At 42.1% G+C, this 27,940-nt stretch overlaps 2 protein-coding genes across 9 annotated transcripts in view; one reads left to right on the top strand and one right to left on the bottom strand.

Moving 5' to 3' along the window:
* Positions 1 to 19,323, top strand: part of DPAGT1 (dolichyl-phosphate N-acetylglucosaminephosphotransferase 1) — a 133,419-nt gene extending 114,096 nt beyond the window's left edge. For all 5 annotated transcript variants that reach the window (XM_075840075.1, XM_075840076.1, XM_075840077.1 and 2 more), the window contains one exon: positions 19,004 to 19,323. In XM_075840075.1, the coding sequence (XP_075696190.1) occupies positions 19,004 to 19,069 (66 nt within the window). In that variant the 3' untranslated portion in view covers positions 19,070 to 19,323. The remainder of the gene's footprint in view (positions 1 to 19,003) is intronic.
* Positions 19,324 to 26,262: 6,939 nt separating this feature from the next.
* HMBS (hydroxymethylbilane synthase) overlaps positions 26,263 to 27,940 on the bottom strand; it is a 74,022-nt gene continuing 72,344 nt past the window's right edge. For all 4 annotated transcript variants that reach the window (XM_075840071.1, XM_075840072.1, XM_075840070.1 and 1 more), the window contains one exon: positions 26,263 to 27,690. In XM_075840071.1, the coding sequence (XP_075696186.1) occupies positions 27,517 to 27,690 (174 nt within the window). In that variant the 3' untranslated portion in view covers positions 26,263 to 27,516. The remainder of the gene's footprint in view (positions 27,691 to 27,940) is intronic.

The raw sequence follows: 27,940 nt of genomic DNA, 5'->3' as shown, positions 1-27,940 counted from the left end.
CCACATCCATCTCTATTAATTGCATCATCTTTTCCCATCACATTAGATTTAATCATAGGATCCACTATACCATCCCCAACATTTGAAAATCTGTTAAAATAAACATTCAGTTCATTTAATTTTTCCTCATCCATATCGACTATCCTTTGTTTGATCTCCATCCCTGTTATGGCCTTCATTCCTGACCAGACCTCCCTCACATTATTTTTAGCCAGTTTGAGCTCCAGTTTCCTTTCATACTCCTCCTTACCTTCTTTTATTTTATACTTTATCACTTTTCACTATTCTGATCGCTTCATCATCCCGATCTCTATAGGCTTTTTTCTTTCTGTTTAATAACTCCTTGAGATCCTTTCCTACCCATGGTTTGTGGTTTCCAAAACACTTCACTTGCACCTGCGGTACGATCAAATCAGTGCCAAAATTAATATCTGTTATATGTTCTGTAACCTCATTAATATCACATCCGTCTACCCCAACGCCAAAAACGCCCCAATCTGTTACTTCAAAACAAGCATTTAACCTCTCCTCTCTTTCCTTAGTCCATTTTCTTACACGTTTACTTTCAACCGGGTTTGCTTTTACAATTGGGCGATATACAGGCCGACCTAATACCAAGTTATGGTCCGAACGACCTAACAGAGGTAGTATATCGGTACGATATGCATTCCTCATGTTGGCATACAAGTCCATCGTTCTAACTCCTCTTGTTGCACCTTCCACATACTGCATAAAATTTGGTAAGACTCCACTCAATGACACATGATTAAAATCTCCTGTTAATACAAAAAGTCAAGATATTCAGTCATGATACCTGATATTTCAGATGATAAAACATCGCACACTACTTTAGCGTCCCCAGATGGCAGAATATACACCACCCCACCATCACAACATTAAATTCCCTCGGCAAGTAATATGGTCTTATTCCCACCACAAGCAATTCGATATCGATACTACAATATGTCTTTTTCACAGTGATATGCCCTGGATGACACCATTTACTATTAATATACAGTACCACTCCTCCCCCTCTTTTCTTCCTTGTACTCTCAAAGTCTCTATCCGCTCTTACTAATTAGAACCCTGGAACTTCAATACTCGCATCGGTTATAACCCTGTGGATAACAGATCATCGCTGTAGAAATTTTTGAATCTACACCAGCAACCTAATACCGACGGAATCAGCAGGACCTACTTTGCACTGGGAAGGAACAGTGCCGCTCAGTGGATTTCCCCTTTTCTACTGAACTCCTATAACTTTTTGCCAACGGAATCCTACGGGTCACCGGATGAATCCTATTCTGCAGACCTCCCTGACTATCCGCCAACAAGGACATTGTGCTCCCAGAACAAGGACGTTGTGCTCCCAGAACAACGCTACCAGGTTAGTACCGTTCTTTACCTGATTTTATACTTCAATCACCTTGGGATGATGCACCATGTGTGCCGTGTAATTTTTTATTTTTCTCTATAGTTAGAGGAGGGAAGATATACAGGAGACTGAAGTCGTGCCATGGTGCCACAAGAGCGTCCACGATGCAGGCCTCCATATGCTCAAGAGATGAAGCAGGAGACCAAACGATTGAACCTTGAGGCCATCAGGTCCACCTCTTGGTGACCCCACCTGAGACATATTTGGTCAAAGACCCTCCTGGTGAAGAGACCACGCCCTGGGATTCACCTGTTCGCAACTGATCTAGTCAGTGACCCAGTTGTCAACCCTGGGAATGTGTACTGCCGTCAGAGAAGAAGCATGAGCTTCCGCCCAGACCTTTGCATCCTTAGCCATCACAACCACGCTGCGAGTGCCGGCCTGGTGATTTAGATAAGCCATAGCCGTGGCATTATCCGTATGAACTCTGACTGTGTGACCGGACAGCGACTATGTCCAGTGCAGCAGGCGCAGAAAAATGGCTCACCATTCCAGAAGGTTGATGGAAAGAGAGGGTTCCTGTTAAAACCACAGCCCCTGAGCCGTGAGTTTCCAAAAAGTGCCCCCCCATCCCTTGTGACTGCCATCTGTGGATAGCATCGGCTTGTTAAGTGGGAGGAAGGAACGACCCTGAGGAATGGCCAGGGGGGAGATCCACCACCGAAGCGACTGACTGCCAGCGGAAGTATGCGCTTCAGATACAGAGTTGCGCAAATGGGATGGTCTCTGTCGAGGCCACCATGGTCCTGACAACCCTGATACAGAGGCGGAGTGAAGTCGGAACACCTGTCTCAAATAAACAAAATTTAATTGCAAAGGTTGTATTCACTTGTAGCGGTTGAGGTACGGTTAAAGAAACATCAAAACCGCATCTGAAAAAAACGCATGCGCTTTTACCGGGTTTTTTTTGTATGTGTTTTTTACAGGAGAAATACGTTTTATTTAACATGTTTCACCTGTAAAAACGGTCGTGTGAATGTAGCCTGTACATGACAATGAAAAAAATGGCAATTAAAAACTGATCCAAATGTCAGTGTGCCTCCATATCTTCATTTCTTCTGTCCGTCTTTAATGGCCGTTAAAAAAAACAAAAACCGATGGATTTCATTTTGTCAGGTTTTTTTGGGGGGGGTTTTTTTTTTAATCCCAACCCACTGAAAACGTCATAGTCCCCATGTAGGTAGTGCCGTTATGTCCCTGTAGATAGTGCCAATGCCCACATAGTGCCCACTGTAGATGGTGCCAGTGCCCACATATCATTATACCCACAAAGTAACAGTGCCTACATACAAAGTGGCAGAGCCCACGTAGTGCCACCGTGCACATGTAGATAGCACCCCCCCCTCCGTAGATGGCACCGCCATGTAGATAGCGCTATTGTAGCTCCCTGCAGGAGTGGAATCCCTCTGGCTGGCGATTCCTTTACTAGATAGCGATAGTATATGGATAGCGATGCCAGTGACTTCTCCAGGAGCAGAATCCCCGGCAACGCTCTGGCCAGGGATTCTGCTCCAGGAGTAACAGACGTCACTGTCCATATACAGTGATCTACAGGGGGGGGTTAGAGGGAACCCCTGATGTCACAGTCCATATATGGACAGTAATGTCAAGGGCTTCCCTGGGCTCATTGCTCAAAGTAGCGCTGTGTCCGTGGGAGTCCTCGTCCAGGATCAGTTTTTACAGACCGTTTCAAGGATTGATTCCTGAAAAACGGCTGTTGAAAACTGATTCACTGAGTTCTATGGGAGCAGTCTAGGTGTGAAAACTGCCAAAAATAGGACATATCCTATTTTTTCACAGCCACTACTGTGAATGTGAATGTAGCCCAAGGGGTGGGGGGGTTACTAAACCACACACTGTACTAGTAGGAGTGACTAAATCCAATAGATATGCCTTTTCACAGAGTAAAGGCCGTCTTCACCTAGTTCTGTTAGGATAAACACACACACCTACAGGGAGTAGGCTCAGTGACTGGGCCTAGGGGAAGTAGAAAAAGCCAGTCCTGCTATCGCTCCTGAGGCAAAAATGCAGCAGCACTGGTCAGGATGTCCTGTGTCACCAGCAGTGTCTGTCAAAATGGAGGTGAGACAGAGAGGACACTCAGGCTCTGGCCCCAGAGCCAATCCGAGGCTTATGTTCGGAGACCAGCCAATCAGAGAAGGCAGATTCCGCATGAGGGGATGAGAAAAGTACAAAATTGGAAGGTAGGGAGGATCCACCCAAGACCCACCTAGTCTGTGCTATGAAACAGAAAATGGCGCCACCGGCGTAGTACCGCCGGCTATATTGAGATATGTGGTGCCTCTGTCAGTATGTGCCAAAGAGCCCCAAACAGGTGATACCAAAGGGCAGATACATTGTCTCTATACTACATTACAAGCAGTGGCCCGGAGGAGGGTGGGGCTAGACATAACTCCATCCTCTCAGCGCTGTTCTCCATCTCCCAGATGAAACAACGAGCAGGAGTACCCCCTACGTGTTACATTCTTGTTTTCAGAGCTAGGTTGGACAGCGGTGCAATTGCACTGTAACACTGTGCGCCCGCCAAGGAGGGGACACAGGGAGACTGTTAGACCAGTGTCCCATCTTTGTGCTGAAAATTTTAAAAATATATATTTGGTAGAGACTACTGCATTAGCAGAAGTGTCTGCCTCCTACATTTCTATCACGTCGGCAGTACAGGGAGATGTGCTGCCGACACCTATAATAGTTTAGGCGTTTAAAACTATGCAATCAGCGATGAACAGCTGTTTTCTCGTTAATCAGCTGATCGTTGCCCTGATTACACAGGGAAATTATCGGGAACAAGCATTCTGTGGACGCTCGTTTGCCTGATAATTGGCAGATGTAAAAGAGCATTTAACGCATGTCTCCGTTGTGTTCATGAGGAGGGCACTGCAGCCGTCATCCTACTTGTTATACAGAGGCAGCCGTCAATGGTGAGGCAACGATGTCCTCATCAAAACAGCAGAATCATAAACGAAGTTCACTGTATGCCTATGGTGATATTTAGATATGCAGATTATTTCTAGTTGTGCCATTAAAGAGAACCTTTCACCTGCCCATACATGCGCAGCATGTAATGGGCAGGGCTGCACAAACCCTGGGGGACTTAAACTTTTTTCCTACCCCCCTCCGTTATTCAGATATCAGTGCCGTTATATTTGGCAAGGGGGCGTGTAACATGGCTGTGACACTGTCCAATCTGCTATGGACAGTGCCACAGCAAGAGCTGGAGAAAGGAGAGCATGTGCGCGAGCACGCTCTCACTCTTTGGCTCTTGGCAGACAAGGACAGGACTGATCTCTCGCGAGAGATCAGTCTTGTACTTGTCTGCCGAACTGGCAAGGGTGCGTGTTACTGCTACGGACAGTGCAAGAGCTGGAGAGAGGAGATCACCAGCCATGTTACACACCCCCTTGCCGTTACATGCCCCATTGACAGTTCAGGGGGTTATTTAAATATCGGGCGCCAAATAGAACGGCACCGATATCTAAATAACGGAGGAGGGTAGAATTTTTTTTAAAATGCCCCAAGGTTTTTTGCAGCCCTGCTCATTACATGCTGCACATGTATGGGCAGGTGAAAGGTTCTCTTTAACCCCTTGGTGAATAAGCCTGTTTTGGCCTGAAGGACCAGGCAATTTTTTTTTCAAATCTGACGTGTCATTTGAAGTGGTTCCGTTCTGGACTTGTTTTGAGAGCCTTATATATTATAAACCCCCTATGAATCACCCCATTTTAAAAACCGAACCCCTCAAAGTATTCAACAGCATTTCGAAAGTTTCTTAACCCTGTAGGTGTTTCACAAGAATTAAAGCAAAGTACAGGTGAAATTTACTAATGTCAGGTTTTTTTTTTTGCCTTAATCCGTTTTAATCCATTTTTTTTTTGTAACACAAGGTTTTACCAGAGAAACGCAATTCGAAATGTATTACCCAGATTCTGCAGTTTTTAGTGATATCCCACATGTGGCCCTGAAACACCGGCCTCAGAAACAAAGGAGCATCTAGTGGATTTGGGGGTCGCCTTTTTATTAGAATATATTTTAGGCACCATGTCTGGTTTGAAGAGGTCTTGTGAGGCCAAAACAAAGGAAACACACCACAAAAAGACACCATTTGGCAAACAACACCCCTCAAGGAATTTATCAAAGAGTATAGGGAGCTTTTTGACCCCGAGAGTTTTTTCTGAATTTATTGTAATTAGGCTGTGAAAATGTATGTTTTTTTCCAATAAAATGTCGTTTTAGCTCAGATTTTTCCACTTTCACAATAGATAAAGGTGTTAAAGAACATTTGTAAAGCAAACTTTTCTGAGTATGGCAATACCCCATATGTTGTAATAAACTGCCGTTTGGACCCACGGCGGTGCTCAGAAGGGAAGGAGCGCCATTGGGCTTTTGGACCTCAAATTTTTCTTGATTGATTTTCGGGTGCCATGTTTCAGTTGCAAAGCCCATGAGAGACCAAAACAGTGGAAACCCCCAAAAGTGACCCCATTTGGGAAACTATACCACTCAAGGAATCTATCGTGTATAGTGAGCATTTAGACCCCACAGGTCTTTTGCAGAATTTATTGGAATTAGGCTGCGAAAATTAAAATCTACATTTTGTTCCACTAAATTGTAGAATGTCTTCATTGTCACAAGGGATACTGGAGAAAAAGAACCCCACCATTTGGAAAGCAATTTCTCCTGATTTATGCCAATATCCCACATATGGTCATAAACTGCTGTTTGGACAAACGGCAGGGCTCAGAATGGCAGGAGCGCTATTTGGCATGCAGATTTTGCTGGATTGGTTTTTGGCCACCATGTCACATGTGCAAAACCCCTGAGGTACCAGAGTACAGTGTAAGCCCCAAGAAGTGACCCCATTTTGGAAACGACACCCCTCAAGGCATTTATCATTTGCCTGGACAAGACAGGGCTCAGAAGGGAAGAGCACCAGGCGCATTTGAGGTCTATTTTGGTGATTTTCACAGTATTAGCCCACAATTGCAGGGCTCTGAGGTGAAATAGTAAAACAAGCCCCCAAGTAGTGACTCCTATATTGGAAACTACACCAATTAGGGCATTTTAAGTGGTGTAGTGAGCATTTTGAACCCACAGGTGATTCTATATTAGAAATGAGTGCCCAGCGGATAGTGCAAAGTGAAAATTGCCATATGTGGATGTAAACTGCCGTTTGGGGACGCTGTAGGGTTCAGAAGGGACGGAGCGCCATTTGGCTTTTGGAGTGCAGATTTTGCTTGGCAGTTCTGCTTTGGGTTTTTACTGGTATTTCAGTTTATAATGTGGGGGCATATGTTATCTTTGCGGAGTACATCAGATAATTGAAAGATATAGCAAAAACGGGATATTTGAGGCGCTGCTTAAATAAATGGAAGATAATTTTATTCCAATGATATAGAACAGTTGCTGCGCGTTTCAAGGCCGGACCGGCGTCTTCCTCAGGCAAGATGAAATGACAACATAATGGCATGTATAAATACAAAAAATCACAAGTCTTAATTAGGTTCAATTCAGACCAGGGAGGAGGAAAGAAAACCGCCCAAACAGCAGGTCAGAGTTTAGCCCAAACATGTTGACTAAATCACTGAATTATAATAGTATGTTCCTATCAATGGCATAATTAGAAAGAAACAACGGTACATAGTTATGTAATCGATAAAATGACAAAAGTTAAACGTAATGGTATAAAAATATTTGAGACCAAACAAGTCACAGACAATTAAAAATATATATAGAGTAAACAGAAAGAGATGGGGGAATTCAAATGTGCTGAGTACATCAGGGCATAATAAGAGGGTATAATAATGGAGTAAATAAATCACAGATACATGGCCAGTGTCGCACAGATAAGTGGTGTCCAATCTTATCCGCTTTTGGAACGCTCTGCATGCTTTTCGTCGCCATATTCTGAGAGACAGAACTTTTTTCCTTTTTTTTTCTCCACCTGAGCTGTTTCAGGGTTTATTTGTTGCGGGACAATCTGTAGTTTTCATTGGGACCATTTTGGGGTACACACAATTCTTTGATCCCTTTTTATTCCAGTTTTTTTGTCACGCAAGGTGATCAAAAACCATCAATTCTGACAATGTGTTTGTTTTCTACGGTGTTCAGCCTGGGGTATTAAAATACATTTTACTTTATTCTGTGGGTCGATAAGATTACGGCAATATCGTATTTATTTAGGTTTTTTTTTATGTTTTGCAGAGTTTGCACATAAAAAACACTTATTTTTGAAAAATTATGTTTTGTGTCGCCATATTCTGAGAGCCATAACTTTTTTTTATTTTTCGTTGACAATGCTGTGTAAGGACTTTTTTTTTGCGGGATGGGTTGTAGTTTTTATTGGTATTATTTTGGGGTACGTGCGACTTTTGGATCACTTTTTATTCTATACTTTAGAAGGGATGGTAACCAAAAATATACAGACTTTGGCATTTTTTTTTTTGTTTTATTTTTGCGGTGTTCACCGTGCGGGAACAATAACATAGTTTTATCGTTTAGATTGTTGCGAACGCAGGGATACTAAATATGTGTACTTTTTTTAACTGCTTAATTTTATTTCTATAATAAGACTTATAGGAAAAAACATTGTTTTAAACATGTTTTGCTGGTGGTTGTGTCTTTGCAAAAAGACGTTCATGCAATCTGTATCGTCTGACCCCTGACCCGCCCTCATTGGCGGTTCTTTTGTGTTTGAATGTTAATTAATCCTCATTTCACTGTGTATTTAAACGTGCGTGCATCGCACAATGTGTATTGGCCTGATGAAGACCCCCGTCCGGCGTCGAAACGCGTAGCCCTGTTGTCTCACAAATAAATATTTAATATTTATTTCCCTCGCCTTGACATCCTTTATAGCAGCGCCGGTGGTCCTTTTTCTTTCCTGTATCATCACATTTATAAAAAAAAGGCAGTTTTTAATTTTTTAACTTATAATGTGGTGACAGAGCATCTAAAGTTCTAAGTGCCCTATCTCCTACATAAGGAGATGGGCGCTATAATGTAGGTGACAGTAATGCTTTTTATTTAAAAAAAACATCTATTTTTACAACTTTATCAGCGATTTTAGATTTATGCTAATGAGTTGCTTAATGCCCAAGTGAGCGTATTTTTTACTTTAGACCAAGTGGGCGTTGTACAGAGGAGTGTATGATGCTGACCAATCAGCGTCATGCACTCCTCTCCATTCATTTAGGCAGCGCATAGGGATCCTTTTAGATCGCTATGTGCTGTCTTATACTAACACATTAACAATACTGAAGTGTTTAGACCGTGAATAGACATTCCATGGGATGTCTATTCACAATCTCTGCACTTCGTTACTGTTTCTGTGGTAGTTACAGCAGAGGAAGCTGTATCGGGGGAGGTCTGGATCGGGGATCTCCTCCTTCCAACCGGGATTCCACTGGGGGGGGAGCATACCCGGTGGTTTCCCCCCCCCCCTTGTCGAAGATCCACCTGTCTGCCTGCGGTCTCATGAGACTAACACCGGACGGAGTGAAGCACTTCCGCCGGCGTCCCTACCCATGTGGGGTTCAGCCAGCCGGCCAGTAGCCGGCGGAAGTGGCGTCAGATGACCGCGCGGACGGAAGTACATCATAAGCGGGGACTGCATCGGGAACGACGAGCAGGTCAAACACAGCGTGTTCAGTTACAAATTGCCACGTGCTTCCTCCTCTGAGGTCTGTGTTTCCCAGCATGTCCATTCCTGGAGGCCGATCTGGTGGGGCCCCAGTTTACTGATTCTGAGGTCTCCTGCCCGTCTACCGTGCGTTTTTTTCCCCCATGGGGAAATAGTACTTGCCATGTTAAATGTAAATGTTCTAGCTGGGTCTCCCTCTTTCTTTGTTAGGTGGAGAAAGAGGGATTCCAAAAGCCTAAACATGGAGAGCTTAGGAGATCCAAAAAATGCGCTACATGCTCTAAGAAGCTGACAGACTAATACAAGAAACAGCTATGTACATCATGCATTAAGAAGCTAATCAAGGATTAACAACCTTCCATCTTGGAGGACTTGTGTACCATAATCTGAGAGGAAGTACAATCATCCCTATCCTCCATACAGCCTCAATATGCAACCACTCCTCTCCCATGTAAAAAGGCAAAATAACCCCTTTCCGATTCAGACACGGAAGGGGCCTCTTGTGCTTTTAAGGATCCTGAGGACATAGACGAATTAGGGTTACTAGATCCTGAGAGAGATCTAGACGATGAGAAGAAATATTATTTTTCCTCCATGGATATGGATGTCTTTTTAAAAGCGGTCAGGAGTACAATGAATATCGAAGAGGTTGCAAAACAAAAGACCATCCAGGATGAGATGTTTGGTGGTCTAAGATCAAAAAAGAAGCAGGTTTTTCCTATTAACAAAATGGAAGGACCTGGAAAGAAGGCTAGGGGTCTCCCGTGAATTTAAGAATCTCCTTTTTGATAAAGAGGATACAGGCATCTGGGACGAGATCCCGAAAGCAGATATTCAGATGGCAACGGTAGTTAAACTAACATTCTTGCAATTTGAGGATTCGGCTCCGCTAACAGACCCCATGGATTGGAAGTCTGACTGTCCCCTAAAAAAAAGCCTGGGAGACATCAATGTTTAGTATGAAAACTAACATAGCAGCCACTTGAGTAGCTAGAACCCTATTTGTTTGGCTAGGTGAGCTAGAGAACCAACTCTGGGTAGGAATGCCCAGAGACCAATTAACGGAGTCAATCCCTCTCCCAGAAGCAGCTACAGGGTTTCTAGCAGATGCCTGGGCAGAATGCATCAGGTTCGCAGATAAGGAAGGGGCCCTCACTAACTCCGTGAGAAGATCTCCTGGTTGAGATACTGTTAAAAAAAAATAAATAGGCTTTGTAACATCCCGTTTTAGGGGGAATATGGTTTTTGGTCCAGATCTAGACAAAATACTGGAGAAGGCAGCAGATAGGAAAAAGGGATTTCCAAAGCATAAGCCAGCTAAAAGGAAATTTCCCTTTTAGTTCCCAAAGGCCACAAGGTGAGAACTATAGAGGGAAAGGGAAGACAGGTCGTTGGAGTTATTCAAAAGTTGTAAGGGGTAGAGGTTTCTTGCTCAACTCAAATAGACCATGACGTCAGAGTTGGAGGAAGGTTAAGTTTTTACAATCTATGGAGCAACATCACCAGAAAAAATGGGTCCTAAACATAGTAAAAAAACGGCTACTGTGTGGAATTTTCAACCATACCTCCGAAGAGATTTGTTCTGACAACTCAACCCTCCGTGTCTGAAAATTCAGATGTTAGACAAAATTAGGAAGCTACACCAGACAGGAGTAATATCTCAAGTACCTCAGGATCAGTGGGGAGAAGGTCACTACTCCTCTCTTTTTCTTATAAAAAAAAATCCAGACCGTTCATACAGGCTAATAATAAACCTGAAACCCCTCAACAATCATGTAGTTTACAGGAGGTTCAAGATGGAATCCGTAGCATCCACCACTCCCCTAATAAAGAAAGGTGCTTATATGTGCACCCTGGATTTAAAGGACGCTTACTACCACATCCCCATTCATCCCTCCTCGCAAAGGTTCCTAAGATTTGCAGTAAGGAACTCGACGGGCCATGTGGTCCATTACCAGTTTACATCCCTCCACTTCGGAATTTTATCCGCCCCAAGGGTATTTACAAAGATTATGATAGAGGTGATAGCTTTTTTTCGCAGACAGGGAATTATAATTCCCTACCTGGACAACTGCCTGATTACAGCAGAGACCCAGGAGATTCTTTCCACCCAGGTAAAGCTAGTGACCAACTAGCAGAACTGGGTTGGTTAATAAACTATCAAAAATCAAACTGTTCCGGACACTCGGATGAAATTTTCAGGGGTCATACCGGACTCTACCCTACAGATGTCCCTATTACTGGGAGAGAAAAGAAGGGCCATAATCTCCAATATCAGGGATTTTCAAAGAGCCACCTCTTACAAAATAAGAGCGTCAATGCGTATACTAGGTCAGATGACAGCCTGTATTTATTCAGTGGCCTGGAGCCAAAATCATTTCTGTCCACTCCAGAGGTGGATACTTTCTTCATGGTGCAAGAAACAAATATCCCTAGAGCTGAAGATAAAGATACCTCAGGGGATAAAATCTTCCCTACATTGGTGGACAGAGCACTCAAACCTCAGGAAGGGTGTAATATGGCACCAGTCCCCAGCAATCTTAGTTCTAACTGATGCGAGCAAGAAAGGTTGGGGAGCCAAACTCCCAGACAATTATATTCAGGGGACTTGGTCACCGAACATAGCGGCTCGATCCTCAAATTACCAAGAATTTAGAGCAGTCTGGGTAACACTGAAGTCAAGTTCATTCAACTTTCAGAACAACCATGTCAAAATACTGTCAGACAATATGACGATAGTATCTTTCCTGAAACATCAGGTGGGAACCAGATCTCCCACTCTGCTCTCCCTGTCTCAGAGAATATTATTTTGGGCAGAACAAAACCTGCTTTCTCTGTCGGCCATTCACCTAAAAGGCTTGGAGAACACAGAGGCAGATTTCCTCAGCAGGAAAATCCTAGATCCGGGCGAATGGTCTTTAAATCAAGCGGTCTTCCTTCAGATCACACAGCTATGGGGTATTCCTCAAGTGTACCTGTTTTGCGAACAGATCAAATTCCAAAACAGAGTTCTTCTTCTCTCTAAACCCCCAGGATCATCCCCTAGGCATAGATGCTCTATCTCAACCTTGGAACATGGATCTAGCATATGCCTTTTCACCACTCCTGCTGATATCAAGGGTTCTTCAAGAGCTTTACAAAGAAGATCTGAAGCTCATTTTGATTGTTCCATTCTTGCCAAAAAAAGGCCTAGTTTCCAATCCTGAGGGAATTGGCACTGGAAGACCCGATATAACTTCCTTTTAAAATCAGGTCTATTAGTAAAGGGGCCGCTACGTCATCCGTCTCCAAAACCTTTATCTATCAGCCTGGATCCTGAAGGGGCACTGCTCAGAGAAAGGGGTTTATCCCAGAAAGAAATAGCAACCCTAAAAGCAAGTCGCAAGCCTGTTACCTCCGCAATTTATTTGGCGATTTGGAAGAAACTTACCTCCTGGTGTGGAAACCAACCCCCGGATCAGAATCATCCGGTCGTCCAGCAGATTTTGGATTTCTTACAGCAGGGGCTGGATCTAGGGTAAGCCCAAGCACCCTCCGAGTACAGATCTCGGCACTTAGCACGTTTTTTGACACCCAACTGTCAGAACACAGGTGGGTGAAAAGATTCATGTATGCAGCCTCAAGACTAAGGCTGACCATTACACAGTCATCCCCACAATAAGAACACTTCGTGTTCCTCAGGCCCCTAACTAGACCCCCCTTGGAACCCCTTAACGACCGCCCACCGTCTTTTGACGTCAGGTGGTGCAGGTACTCAGTCTACAACGACGCCTTTTGGCGTCGCTGTAGTAGAGGGCTTAGCGGCACCCTGGTGAAGTCTGCACTAAAAACCGGCTGTAAGTAACCGGTTCGGCTCTTAGTGCAGCCATCAGGACCTGCCGATTTTCGTCGTAACAGCATGTGACCGCTGTGACAGCCAATCACAGCGGTCACATGCTGTTACTGTGTACAGAGCCGCCGGGAGTGTCTAAATGACAGCTCCTGCTCTAAGAACGAGCTGTTGCTACCAGCTCTGTTCTTAGAGCAGAGATCAGGAGCCAATAGTATTGGTTCCTGATATTTTGTGTTCACTATGAGATCCAATCATAGTGATCACTACAGTAAAATAAAAGTAAAAACATGTATCTGTTTCTCCTCACTCTGTTCTAGCTGTGGAGAGAAACCGATACAAGTGTCAGTGTCCCCTCACAAAATCACTTGTTCCTCACACACAGTTTAAAAAAACAAACAATTTTTTCAGTATTTTATAGTGTATATATATATATATATGTATATATGTATGTATGTATATTTACTGTGTATATACTGAGAATTGTACTATAAACTACTTTCCTTTTTAGGGTACACTGTTAGATGGCGTAGGGTGCTGTTCTGGGCTTGGGTTTACGGTTTGTGTTAGGCGTAGGGTTTAGGTTTGAAAAAAAAAGTTTAATTCCTTTAATGTTCTTCGTTGATTAGTTGATAAAAAAAAAATTGAAACCGCTAGTTACATTTATTATTTGCGGTTTAGACTGTATTATCATTATGGCTGCCAGAAGATACAGCGTTGAGGAAGCCTATCAGATGCTATGCTCTGATACGGATTCTGCATCTGAAGTTGAGCTTTTACTTGAAAGCGACAGCGAAAGTGTCGTTTCAAGGGATTCTATGGATATGAGACACAGTACCAGTGATATGGGAGACGGTGCAGTTGCCACAACATCCGTTCAAAGTGCAGCCCCTGAAATTGCACAACCCCACCAAACCGATTTAGTGTGGGAACCCACAAGTTTATTTTATCCCACCATAAATGACTTTATTGCTACTCCTGGCATAAGTCCCAATGTCAGTAATTTTTCACCACTAAATTATTTTAATATTTTTATTACGGACCAAGTTTTGGAACATTTTGTGCAGGAAACAAATTTGTATGCCAGGCAGTACATTGCAAATAAGCCTTTGTCACCTCATGCCAGGTTGTGGAATCCCACAAATGCAATGGAAATAAAAAAAATTCTGGGCCTCACCCTTAACATGGGAATTATAAAAAAAAAAACCTCTATTAGGTCATATTGGGCATCAAGCCCTATACATGCCACCCCCATTTTTTCTGGCATTATGTCACGCAGCAGGTACAAAATACTTATGCGATTTCCCCACTTTAGTGACAACTTACAGGCACCCCCTTCCAGCGACAGAAGCCGTGACTGGCTGTATAAATGAAGGCCTTTGCTAAATTTTCTTAATTCCTCCTTTTTAGGAGCATATACCCCTGAACAAAATTTAGCAGTGGATGAAATCGCTAATGAATTTCAAAGGGCGTCTCTCATTCCGCCAATTCATGCCCTCAAAAAGTGCAAAATACGGGGTAAAGATCTACAAGTTATGTGAAAGCACTACTGGCTACACATGTGCATTTAAGATCTACGAGTTGTGAGGGTTTAGCATCAGGAGAGGTTGGTACAGCGGTTTCTTTGTAGCCAGAGTCAGGGACACCGTGCATTAAAAGTCATAACAGGGCTTTGCCTGTGTTTTTATTCTTGTCAAAGAAACAGCCTCTTGTACAACAAGGCAAAATACACAATAAATCCTGCTCGTCTGAGCACTAACTAAACAAGATATTATCTAACTATACCGAGTGCCTTCCTACCAGGCACTTGACACAAAGTAACACAGGTCTTTACTACATGCTACTCCAGCCTTAGTAGTCTCCAGTCTGAGTCAGGGGTGAGACTCAGACACACTTTGTCTGCACCTTTTTATACACAGGCTACAGGTGCAGCTAATTGAGCAGCAGCCTTGTCCTACAAACAGAGATGGACTAGGGATTGGGGAACCCGCCCTGCTCTTCTCCAATCCAACTCCAGGCCCTTTTTCCGGCTTTTCCTTAAGCAGAGATTGGAAAGCTAGAGCTTTCTATTGCAAGAACTACTCATTCCCTGGAGCCTAGGATACATGTGACAGGATTCTAGGAGAAATGTACCTTCCCTCAATGACTTTACCTGTCACTGTCTCACAGAGGGTAAAGATAGTGAATTTAATCCACCAGGGTGCCCCCCAAATATTGGTACCACTGGTAAGATTGTGTGGGATTTAATTGTCCCTTTCCTATACAAGGGGTATCATGTATACACTTGACAGTTTTTATACCAGTGTGCCATTGTTTAGCGCCCTTCATTGTGCCAACACCGGAGCCTGTGTCACAACACGCAGGAATCGCAAAGGTTTCCCACGTCAACTTGTGGATAAAAAACTACGAAAGGGGGAGTCATGCAATTGAGAAGATGCTGGCTTTAAAATTTCGTGACCGTAAGGACGTCTACATGATCAGCACTATCCATACAAGTGCAACAGATAGACAAAAGCCTGTGTGTCATCGGCTATAACAAATTCATGGGTGGGGTAGATTTGTGCGACCAGATGTTACAACCTTATCTGGTTAAAAGGAAAACCAGAACGTGGTTTAAGGAAGTGGCAATATACCTCATCCAGGTTGCGATGCACAATGCATTTGTCCTGTACAAAAAATCTGCGGGCAGGGCTACATTCTTTGAATTTCAGGAGAAAGTGATTGAAGATCTCCTATTTCAATCTGCAGACCAGAGAGTAGTCCATGAGTCAGAGGATGTACGCCGACTTGTTGAAAAACATTTTTTACACCCCATCCCTTCAACACCTAACCAAAAATACCCCAAAAAACGGTGTCTGGTCTGCAGCAAACAAGGACAGCGAAGTGAGTCACGATATTATTGTTCCGCTTGTCCTTCCAACCCTGGTCTATGCATAAGTCCCTGTTTTGAAATCTATCATACCGTCGCACATTACTAATTTTCTTTTGTGAGCTATAAAAGTTAAAATACAGGATTTATTTAGGATTTTATTTTTCTGTACACCTTCTTTTTTTTTTTTTAAGGGAAGCAGCTTTGCTGTATATTTGAGATTTCTTTTTTTTTTTTATCACTTTTTTTGGGGAGGGAAGGAAATATACTTTTCTAGATTGAGTCATTTTGGGATATAACCCAGTTATATAAAGTGGAATAAGGCCCTGAAATTCATTCAAGATAAAATTGTGCCCTGAAAGCGTTTTATTTATTTTTCCGTTATGACTATGTCCTGCCATAAATAGCTGTTACTGACTGGGGATACAGCATAATTTTTTCTTTTTATTCTGAGGATTTCTAATAAGCGAGCTGTTCCTTATCAATACATTATGGGCTTTATTACAGTTTTGTTCGGGTTTTTGGTGGACATCTTACACCCGACAATACTTCTAGAAATAGCGACATTAATTTGGGGAGTAGTGGTCCTTTTACTGTATCTATACATACGGTGTGGGACACTGCCCCTTTTATATATTCTACAGGTGATTGGGTGTTTTGTGCACATGGCAGTTCCTACCTGGCCGGGCAGGGGCTTGTTATGGTGTACGCGTCACTTGGCACATTCGTCCCTTATATAGGGATTGATGGAGCTAAAGAGACGTTGTATGACCAGTCACTTTGAATAATAAAGTCATTACAGCCCTACAAATTTTCTTTCATCCTGTGAACATGCTCTAGTTTTCCACATAGCTGGATACATTCCTCCTTTTTTTTGGATATATTGCCTTTTTCCGCCAACAGTTTAATACATTTTCCCACTCTAACTTACTATATATCAGAGCGGGTTGATATACATAATGTCTATGGACTGACATGATTTCAGGACAGCTGCTTTCTTAGCACGACATAGTAATAGGGTGTAGAAACTGTTAGGGACATATATTTCTCAATCTAGAAAAGTAGAATCCTCCCATTTTCAAGCAAAATGTGTGTCCTGAAAGCCTCCGGGTGCTCCCTTCCTTTTGGGTCCTGCCGTGTGTCCAGGAAACACATTAGGGCCACAGTGGGGATATTTTTGAACACAGGAGAAACAGGGTGATACATTTTCTGGTGCATTTCCTTATTCTCATATCCTCCTGTACAAGAAATCTGAACTTAAAATGACACATTTGTGAAAAAAAGTTAAATACAATTTTCTTTCCACCTGCTTTGCATTAATCCCTGCGAAAACTGTGGGGTCAAAATACTTAGTACACACCTAGATGAATACCTTAAGGGGTCTAGTTTTCAAAATGGGGTCATTTAAGGGGAGTTTCTATCTTTTTGGCAGCTCAGTGCCTCTATAAATGTGTAATGGGACCTGAAACGTTTTCAAGCAAAATGTGTGTCCTGAAAGTCTCCGGGTGCTCCCTCCCTTTCGGGCCCTGCCGTGTGTCCAGGCAACAGATTAGGGTCACAATGGGGGCATTTTTGAAAACAGGAGAAACCGGGTGATAGATTTTGGGGTGTTTCTTCATTCTCAAGGTCGCTTTACAAAATTCGGTCTTCAAATACTAAAGCTCGATCCTAATTTCCTTCCAAAGGTCGTATCAGATTTTCATAGAAATCAGGAGATTGTCCTTTCATTTTTTAAGACCCCAGGAATCACAAAGAGGAGGAATTTCATTCTCGATGTGAGAGGAGCAGTCTTACAATACTTACAGGTTACTGCAGACTAGTGGAGAGATTCCAACCTCCTAGTCCAATTTTGTGGGAAAAAGGACAAAAAACCTCAAAAGCTACCATTGCTAGATGGATAATGACACCAATTAAAATTTGTTATTCTCTGGAGGGAAAGTCGGTTCCACCAGATCCACAGCTGCATCATGGGCAGAAAGGGGAGGAGCTTCGCTAGACCAGATTTGTATTGCAGCTACTTGGGCCATCTCCCTTACCTTTGCAAAACACTATAGGCTAGACCTATTATCCAGTAGAGACTTCGCCTTTGGCCGAAAAGTACTTCATGCAGTAGTCCCACCCTAAGCCATTTCATTTAGTATTTTCCTAATGTGCCGTCATAGGGGACGATATGGAAAGTAAGAATTAGTCTGAGTAATTCAGTTTCCTGGAGTCCCCCATGATGGCATACATTTACCCACCCTACCTTATTTGTGGTATGTGAAGTTAACATACTGCTGGGATTAGCTAATTCCTTCCGGTGTAGTGATATGGTACACACTGGAGGGAGGCTGCGGGTGGGGCCCTTTTAATCTCTCGGTTTCCTGTCCCTACAGAGGTCAAGGGATCATCCTCCTAGTGTGCCATCATGGGGGGTCTCAAGGAAACGGAATTACCGGTAAAACTAATTCTTACTTTTGCACATACCGCATTACTAATAGATTGTCTGTTTTCATTAACTACCTTCTGACGTCACAGCAGTTAATTCTTGTGGCGTTTTTTTCCGTTTGAACCAGCTTGTATATTACTTGTGAGTATATGAGGTGTGTTTTTATCTCTGTACCAGTGTCTTCCTCAGGCCATTAAACAGTGTCGAAACGCATAGCCTTATGCATTTCCAATAAAGCGGTCATTATTTATATCTATTCCTGGATTCTTCCTTGATGTTAGCAGCACTGTTTATGGTTCAGCTTTTTTATTCCTATATGCTATATCTAGCGGTTACAGTGTGTGGACCAGTTTGGACCTAGCTTCAGCACATTTAATTACTCTGCTTACATTAGAGTTGTTCCGGGGAGCACAAATATCACCACCTTTACTTTTCATTACCATAACTGGTGACCTGCACAATGTGGCACCATGGGTTTTCCTCTTTTAGATTAAGCACCGTGGAATTTTTTTACAGTTCTGTTTGTAGTAAAGGACAACCCGTATGTTCTGTACATGATTGCAATATTTTATAATGCACACTGCAACAATCTATGCCGAATTGTCTCTGACCCTTATTTGCTCTGATGCATAATGTGCACTACTTTTCCTAATGTACGATAGATATACAATGCCAATTGTTGGATTTAATGAAAAATAACATTTAAAACTTGTCTGTTTATGTACAGTAAATGCAATATAAGGAATAGTCAACCTTTACAGCATTTTTGTTTGTTGCTTTGGTAGGTTCTAGGAAGCTGCTCTGCCTTCTTAATCCGGTACCAATTGGTTAGACTCTTCTATGATGTGTGACATCCACCATGGACTGTACTCGAACTGTTCCCAATGACCGTGCTGCTGGTTTCAGGCCATCTCTAGGATATGAAGAAACGATAATTTTATCGGAGAAGCTCCTACACAGTTAAGAATCTGGTCCATCTTTCCTTTTCGCAATGACAAACTAATTGCCGTTCCTGGACTGGCTTGTGTTACATTAGCCGGTTTGTTTTGAATTACTTAAAACAGAATTTTTGTTAATTGTTATATTAAAAGGTTTATGTTTTTAATTAGTTTGCCTTTTTATTTCACTTTTTACATTAATGTAAAATTAAGAGGGAAATTCCTCAAACTGTAGCTAAACGTTTGACAAACTTCTGACCTGTCATAAGTTTGGATCGGTGGGGGTCTGAGCACGGAGACCTCCACCAATCGCTAGATCGAAGCAGCTGAAGCACTCGTGTGAGCGTTCAGCTGCTTAGTTTCGGTTTGGCTTTTTCCGGAAAGCCGATGTATCTGAGTCCGTACACGATACATTTATTTCCGGAAAAAGCCAAAACAGGCACGAAGCAGCTGAGCGCTCACACGAGTGCTTCGTTCTAGCGATTGGTGGGGGTCTCAGTGCTTGGACCCCCCACCAATCCAAATTTCTGACATGTCAGAAGTTTGCCGAACGTTTAACTACACTTTTTTTTGCAAAAGTTTGAGATTGTGTTTTTGCCTCTTTAGCTAGTGACAATAGTTTTCACTTATTCATACCTTGTAACAGAGTGTGAATAACTCTCATAGTTGTTATATCCTTTAACCCTTTCATGTCGACAATCTGTAGATTCACGTCCTATTCGCATATACCCCGTGCTGATAGGTCGTGAATCTGCAGACCTCTGCTGGCATAGCGCTGGGGAGATCGCTCTGACGCCGGCGGTGTACGTAGCTCCCCAGCTATCTGTTCTCAGACAGCTGAACAGATTGGTTCGGCTAGAGAATATGATCATAGTTATTAACTGCTTCCTGACCGCCCACAGTAAATTCACGTCGGCGCTTGCTGGGCTCTGTGCAGTGCCGATGTAAATTCACAGTGGGTGTTTAAAAGCGCAATTGGATGTCTCTGAGTAGTGCTGACACACGGATAGCGCTGTTAACCCCTGCCTCTGGTCCCAGAGACATGATCGCAGGGAAAGTTTGTTGCTACAACAAACTTTCCCGAGGACCGATTGCGGGTGCTGCCATCTGTTGCAGGACAAAACCGGCGGCCATAAACCGGCCTCCGGGTCTGCCATTCACGGAAGCTTATGAGGACCAGTTGGTCCTCGTAGGCTTCCTGTGAGTGTGACTGTCGATGTCACACTGCCGGTTTAGAACATGTTACACTACCTAGGTAGTGTAATGTGTTTTCAGCTATCAGTGCTGCAGGTCTTAGCGTAAAAAAAAAAACTAATAAAGGTTTTAGAAAGTGTAAAAACAAGTTACAAAAACAAAAAATGCTTTTCCTAATAATAATAAGCCTTTTATTATAGGAAAAAATAAAAACGTTAAAGTACACATATTTGGTATCGCCGCGTTCGTAACTACCTAAATTATAAAACTATAATGATTTTTCCCGCACGTTGAACGCCGCAAAAAATGAAACAATGCTAGCATCACTTTTTTTTTGGTCATCACCCCTCAAAAAATATAGAATAAAAAGTGATCAAAAAGTCGCATTTACCCCAAAATACCAATAAAAACTACAACCCGTCCCGCAAAAAAAACAAGCCCTTACACAGCTTTTTTGACTGAAAAATAAAAAGATAGCTATCAGAATATGGTGACACAAAAAATTATTTTATAGAAAAGTGATTTTATTGCGCAAACGCCACAAAACCAAAAACTACATATATATGGTATCGCTGTAATCGTACTGACCCGCAGAATAAAGTAAAATGTAATTTAGAGCGCACAGTGATTACTGTAAAAAAAAAAAAAAAAGACAGATTTTCAAAATGTATGTTTTTTGTCACTTTGCTTGCCAAAAAAAGGAATAAAGTGATAAAAAAAAAATCACATGTACCCTAAAATGGTACCAATGAACACTACAGATTGGAACGTAACAAATAAGCCCTCGCACGGCTCCGGTGGAGAAAAAATAGAAAAAAGTTCCAGCACTCAGAATATAGCGTCAGAAATTGTGAAGAGTGTACAAAAACGGATAAGATTGGGCACCATTTATCAGTGCGACACCGGAAACACATCTATGAAGTATTTATTTACCCCATTATTCTACCCTCTTATTATGCCTTGATGTACTCTGCCCAGCTTACATATGCCACCACATTATAAACTGAAATACCAGAAAAACCCCAAACAGAACTATTACCAAGCAAAACCTGCGCGCCAAATGGCGCTCCCTCTCTTCTGAGCTCTGCCGTGGGTCCAAACAGCACTTTTTTAAAGAAAAAAAAGTAGATTTGCTCTATTTATTGGAATATGTCTGAAAATGAAAGACCTGTAGGATCAAGATGCTAACTATACCCCGAGATAAATTTCTTGAGGTGTGGAGTTTCCAAAACCACTTTTGGGGAGATTCTGCTGTTTTGGCACCACAAGACCTCTTCAAACCTGACATGGTGCCTAAAATATATTCTAAAAAAAGGAGACCCCAAAATCTTGTAGGTGCTCCTTTACTGCTGAGGCCGGTGCTTTAGTCCATTATCACACGAGAGCCACATTTGTGATCTTTCTAAAAACTGCAGTATCTGGGCAATAAATATTAAGTTGCATTTCTCTGGTAAAACCTGTGTTACAGAAAAAAACATATTACAAATGAATTTCAGCAAAAAAAAAAATTTGTAAATTTCACCTGTACTTTGCTTTAATTCCTGTGAAACGCCTAAAGGGTTAATAAACTTTCTGAATGCTGTTTTGAATACTTTGAGGCGGGCAGTTTTTAAAATGGGGTGATTTACGGGGTCTATCTAGTACATAAGGCCCTCAAAGCCACTTCAGAACTGAACTGGTCCTTGACAAAATAGCCTTTTGAAATTTTCTTAAAAATTTGAGAAATTGCTGCTGATAATTGCAATGCAAATATAAAGTAGACATATGGGGATGTTAATTAGTAATACCACACAAAATTGTTACTATCTGTTTTACAAGTAGATAAATTTAAAATTAAAGAATTTGCAAAAATTATAATTTTTCTAAAGTTTTTTCACAAATAAGCTGAATTTGACCAAATTTTTCCACTAACAAAGTACAATATGTCACGAGAAAATCTCAATCGCTTGGATAGGCAAAACAATTCCAGAGTTATTACCACATAAAATGACATGTCAGATTTGAAAAAATGGGGCGGGTCATTGAGGCATCGATGACCCTTGGTCCTGAAAGGGTTAACAGACTATTTGCATCCTGGATAGACTGGCATGTGAAGCCTATATTGTGTGTAGTATGTAGCTGTAATGACTTAAAATACCCAAAATAGTAAAGAAAATCTTGATAAGACTATCCTTAAAGAGGCTCTGTCACCAGATTTTGCAACCCCTATCTGCTATTGCAGCAGATCGGCGCTGCAATGGAGATAACAGTAACGTTTTTATTTTTAAACTAGCATTTTTGGCCAAGTTATGACCATTTTTGTATTTATGCAAATGAGGCTTGCAAAAGTCCAACTGGGCGTGTTTAAAGAAAGTCCAACTGGGCGTGTATTATGTGTGTTACATCTGGGCGTGTTTACTTCTTTTACTAGCTGGGCGTTCTGACGAGAAGTATCATCCACTTCTCTTCACAACGCCCAGCTTCTGGCAGTGCAGACACAGCGTGTTCTCGAGAGATCACGCTGTCTCGTCACTCACTTCCTGCCCCAGGTCCTGCATCGTGTCGGACGAGCGAGGACACATCTGCACCAGAGGCTACAGTTGATGGTCATAACTTGGCCAAAAATGCTCGTTTTTTTAAAATAAAAACGTTAGGCGCTGCAATGTAGATAAGAGTAACGTTTTTATTTTTTAAAAAACGAGCATTTTTGGCCAAGTTATGACCATTTTTGTATTTATGCAAATGAGGCTTGCAAAAGTACAACTGGGCGTGTTTACAGTAAAAGTACAACTGGGCATGTATTATGTGTGTACATCGGGGCGTTTTTACTTCTTTTACTAGCTGGGCGTTAGGAATGGGAGTGTATGATGCTGACGAATCAGCATCATCCACTTCTGTTCGTTAACACCCAGCTTCTGGCAGTGCAGACACACAGCGTGTTCTCGAGAGATCACGCTGTGACGTCACTCACTTCCTGCCCCAGGTCCTGCATCGTGTCGGCCACATCGGCACCAGAGGCTGCAGTTGATTCTGCAGCAGCATCAGCGTTTGCAGGTAAGTCGATGTAGCTACTTGCCTGCAAACGCCGATGCTGCTGCAGAATCAACTGTAGCCTCTGGTGCCGATGTGTCCTCGCTCGTCCGACACGATGCAGGACCTGGGGCAGGAAGTGAGTGACGAGACAGCGTGATCTCTCGAGAACACGCTGTGTCTGCACTGCCAGAAGCTGGGCGTTCTGAAGAGAAGTGGATGATACTTCTCGTCAGAACGCCCAGCTAGTAAAAGAAGTAAACACGCCCAGATGTAATACACGCCCAGTTGGACTTTCTTTAAACACGCCCAGTTGGACTTTTGCAAGCCTCATTTGCATAAATACAAAAATGGTCATAACTTGGCCAAAAATGCTAGTTTAAAAATAAAAACGTTACTGTTATCTCCATTGCAGCGCCGATCTGCTGCAATAGCAGATAGGGGTTGCAAAATCTGGTGACAGCGCCTCTTTAAACTGGTGAGTTCTAAAGCACTGGTCCCAGTTTTCCTGTAAGAACTTGGAAACCAATATTCCAGTGTTAATGGCAAGCAAGTCTAAGCAAATGAGTAAACCACTTTCTGCATCTAAAAAAAAAGGAACACACATAATGTAACTCCGCCATAAGGTTTTTGGCTGCGCATAAGAGGCAGGTTATTTTGTCCCAAGAAAATGGTAAGGTATGTAACAGGATGCATATGACTAAACTGTGTTGCAAAAACAAAGTGTGAACAGAGTCTGATGCTTGCAAGAATAAAATCGCAGGATCGTTTTAAATTGCCAGACTCTAGTTATATGGTGTCAGCTACTTTCAGCCCAAAAAGTTTTAATATATTATCAGTTTTAAGATTTGATTACTTGAAGTTACAAGCCCAAAGCCCGTTTTTGTAAGTCTCTGTGGCTCTAGTAACATTATGTTCTGATCTGTCAGGGGCAGTGCATTTATGTAGACCTTGTGTGGCTGTAAATCACCAAATGCATCAATACTTTTAGTGAAGAATACCTACATACTATGGCATCAGATAAAGCAGGTCATGATTTAACTTACAGTTTCCCTATGAATCTGATAAAAAAATATTGTGCAGCAATTAATGAATAGCTTTTTATGGCCGCGTGATTTTGTAGGTAACCAGCAGTTTTACGCGCATCACTGCACGGCCATCAACAAGCAATTTGACAAACGCATCAAAACACCGTGCTGGTGCAGTTTTCAGCCGTGTTGAGACGGGTTCAATGCTGCTGTGTGAGGCTATGGCACGATTTATTTATTTTATTTAAAGAAAAAAAATAAACTGTCCATAGCTATTTTAAGATGTAAGCAGTCAATTTCCATTACCTTTCAAGCTTATGTAAACCTTAGAAAACTTTGTATTAGTGTTTAATGTAATTTTGTAATTGTTTTTTATTCAAAATAGGTTTTACTTTGAGATACAGCTTCTATGTATCCTGGAAATATAGAAGCTGTATCTTGCGCTGAAACCTGAATCCGGCAGATCAGCGGGACTGACTGCTTCGGTGAGTGGGTCCTGCGTGCCTGACACACAGAATTGAGCAAATATAGATCACATGACCGTAGATGTGATTGATAAGGCTATGTTCACACACTAAAGTAAAAACTGCTGTAAAATATGGGGCTGTTTGCAAGGGAAAACAGCATCTGATTTGCAGCCGTTTTTAAATCACTTAAAACGTTTTTTGGAGCGGTTTTTCTATTGACAATGAAAAACTGCTCAAGAAGTGACCAGCACTTTTTAGCGGCCTTTTTTTTATGTACCGCTTTTTCAAGCGGAAGTGTAAAAAAACAAACAAAAAAACCGCCCCATCTGAAGGAAACGCTGTTTTTCCCATTGAAATCTATGGCCAGATGTTTGGAGGCATTCAGCTTCTGTTTCTTTCAAGTGTTTTTCGAGGCATTTATGCCCTGAGAAACGTCTGAAAACAGTGTGAACATACCCTAACAGGTGAACCCATTGTTACCGAAGCAGTCAGCCCCACTGACTTGACAGATTCGGGTTTCAGCGCAAAATACAGCTTCTATATATCCACCAATAGATTTTTGTAATAAAATAGTCTTTTAAGTGTTTACGTAGCTATCACGTTTTATTTAAGACCCCATTAGCACAATTTTTCCCAAACCTGCCCACGTCAAAATCAGATGTTTTGGGGATAGTTATTAAAGTAAATGATAACTTACCGAGAGGATCCCGGTGGCATTGGGCGCATGCGCCTGATGCAGCTTCCAGGCTTATCTTGGTAAACTAAGTTACTTTACTCTCTGTGCCCGAAACGGAAATTTTTTGACATGGGCAGGTTTGGAACACTAAACCCCCAGCTGCATAATGGTATGCTGGTGGTTTAGTGGCTCCAACCCTAGTGACAGGTTCCCTTTAAGAAATTTGTTTTCTAAATAGGTCTTTTTTTTTAAAAAAACAACAAAAACTTAAAGATACCTGAGGATTTGGCTTACTTTCACTGTGCAAATGACCCAACTCCTTTGGGGCAGGGTATCCCGGCACCACTTGCATCCTCCCACAACCCCAGAATGCAAGAACACTGGTTATTGCAAGATTTTGCTTTCCGTCTCAAAGAACTCTATTTACTGTATTAATCATAATTTCTATATTAATACAACAGTAAGGACTCTTTGGGACAGAATGTGAGATCTCACATTCTGAGCTTGAATGCTGCCGTTCGGGGTTGTGGGGGTATGCCAGGATACCTTTACCCAGAAGTTTGAGACCCGACTCCTGCAGGTAATTTGCATATTTTATTTTTTTTATTTATTTTTTTAACATTATTAATTATTAATTTCTTAAGGGGCTAATGAGCTTTCAAAATACAAGATTCCCCCATTATAGGTAAAAGGTACACTTTAAAGGCAATACATGAATCAAATTAACAGAAATGGGGGCAAGATAGCTTTATTAGGATTCTCCAGCACGGTCAGATAAAATAAAAATATATATATATTTCCTTTTCTTCTGCAGATTTTTCAGAAACTGTTTGCACATACCTGAACACTTTCAACAATGCATAATATTAACATACTGCCATTTAAGGCCCTGTTCACACTGAGTTTTCTTGCAGGCAGAAGATTTTGATCTGCCTGCACGCCGTTTTTCACCCGTGGCCATTGAGCGCCGCGGGCAAAAATGGGAGGTCAGAAACGTAAACGCCCAAAGATAGGGCATGTTGCTTTTTCCCCGCGAGCCGATTTTACAGCTCGAGGGAAAAAAACTCCTCCTCCTTTAAGTTTTTTTTGGTGCGTTTTCCGACAGTTTCTGCGTAAAAAAAAAAAAGTGTAAAAAAAAACGCAGTGTGAACAGGGGCCTAATTGTCCGCATCATTTATCCAAAACAGTTTTCAGCTCCACAGATGTGAGTCACTTCCCCGCAGTGAGACAATTAGATAAAGGCATTCCTTGCAATGCATCTGGATAAGCTGCAGCAGATTTCTTTGTAACCTTTACAGCAGTGAAGCCGCTTCTTTGTGATATATTACAACAAATTGTCATAACCAGAAGTAAACTGGGCACATTATCAGTTAAATTCCACATCTTAGCAGGACATTGTAAAGGACTACGGCCTAGTTCAGTTTTTTGCAGGTAGAAAATCCTGCCTGGGATAATTACGTTTTTTTTCCCAGTGGCTTTGCACCACACACACGTTTTAAGGTTTTTTTTTTTTACCTTTTTCTTCAACAGGCAAAGGAAAAAACCGCAAGCGTTTCTTTTCCAAAAAACACAGAAACAAACAAACTGCTGCGCTTTTTTCCGTCTCCCATTGACTTCAATGGGGCTTTGAGGCTGAAAACGCCTCAAGATAGGTCATGTCGCTTTTTTCCACTCACGGGGAGAAAAAACTAAAACGCCTCTGCCTCTCGTTGAAATCAACTGGAGGTGTTTTTTGGCGTGGTTTCTGCGTCATAAAAATATGAACAGGGCCACTGTTAAAACCAATCTGACAGCTAAAAGACCATATGATAATGCCTGGGCATATCTAGACTTCTCCAGACAGTGGAGCCTGCACAATGAGAACTTAAAATGATGTGATCTGCCAAGGTTCTCCAAACAGTGTTACTTAGAATAGAAAAGTGTATGAACATTATATACGTGGACTGAATTGGAGAAATACTCTTTGTTTGTATTCTGCGTTTGGCGTTATCTGGCATCATTTAGCTGTCTTGCCACAGTCAGAATCTCTTTAGCGCCTTTGCTCAGCAACAGGTCTGCTAATTCTGCTCCTAAATATTCTGCAGACTCCAAGGCTTTACGTGGTACACCAAGTGCTGTAATTCCTACATGCTGATCATCATCATTTGGTCCATCAACCTCCTAGATCCGAAACAAAAACAAGTGTTATACCTAGTAGTCCCACTGTACATATAACATTAATAAGGTAGTATTTAAAAGGGTTATCTAGGACTCTTACTTTTTTTCCCCCTAGGGTATGTAAGGGTATAAGAGAAAACTATCCAATACTTACCTTGAAATGTCCCCTACTGTGGGTCTGGTCTCTGAAGCTCCTGCAGCCAATCCCTGACCTCAGCTGTCATGTGCTTTTCATGCATCACCCCTAGGGACA

This window comes from Rhinoderma darwinii, chromosome 10 (assembly GCF_050947455.1).
Source record: "Rhinoderma darwinii isolate aRhiDar2 chromosome 10, aRhiDar2.hap1, whole genome shotgun sequence".
NCBI classification, from domain to species: domain Eukaryota; kingdom Metazoa; phylum Chordata; class Amphibia; order Anura; family Rhinodermatidae; genus Rhinoderma; species Rhinoderma darwinii.
The sequence above is the reverse complement of the archived record's forward strand: the minus strand, read 5'-3'. Positions and strand labels throughout refer to the sequence as shown.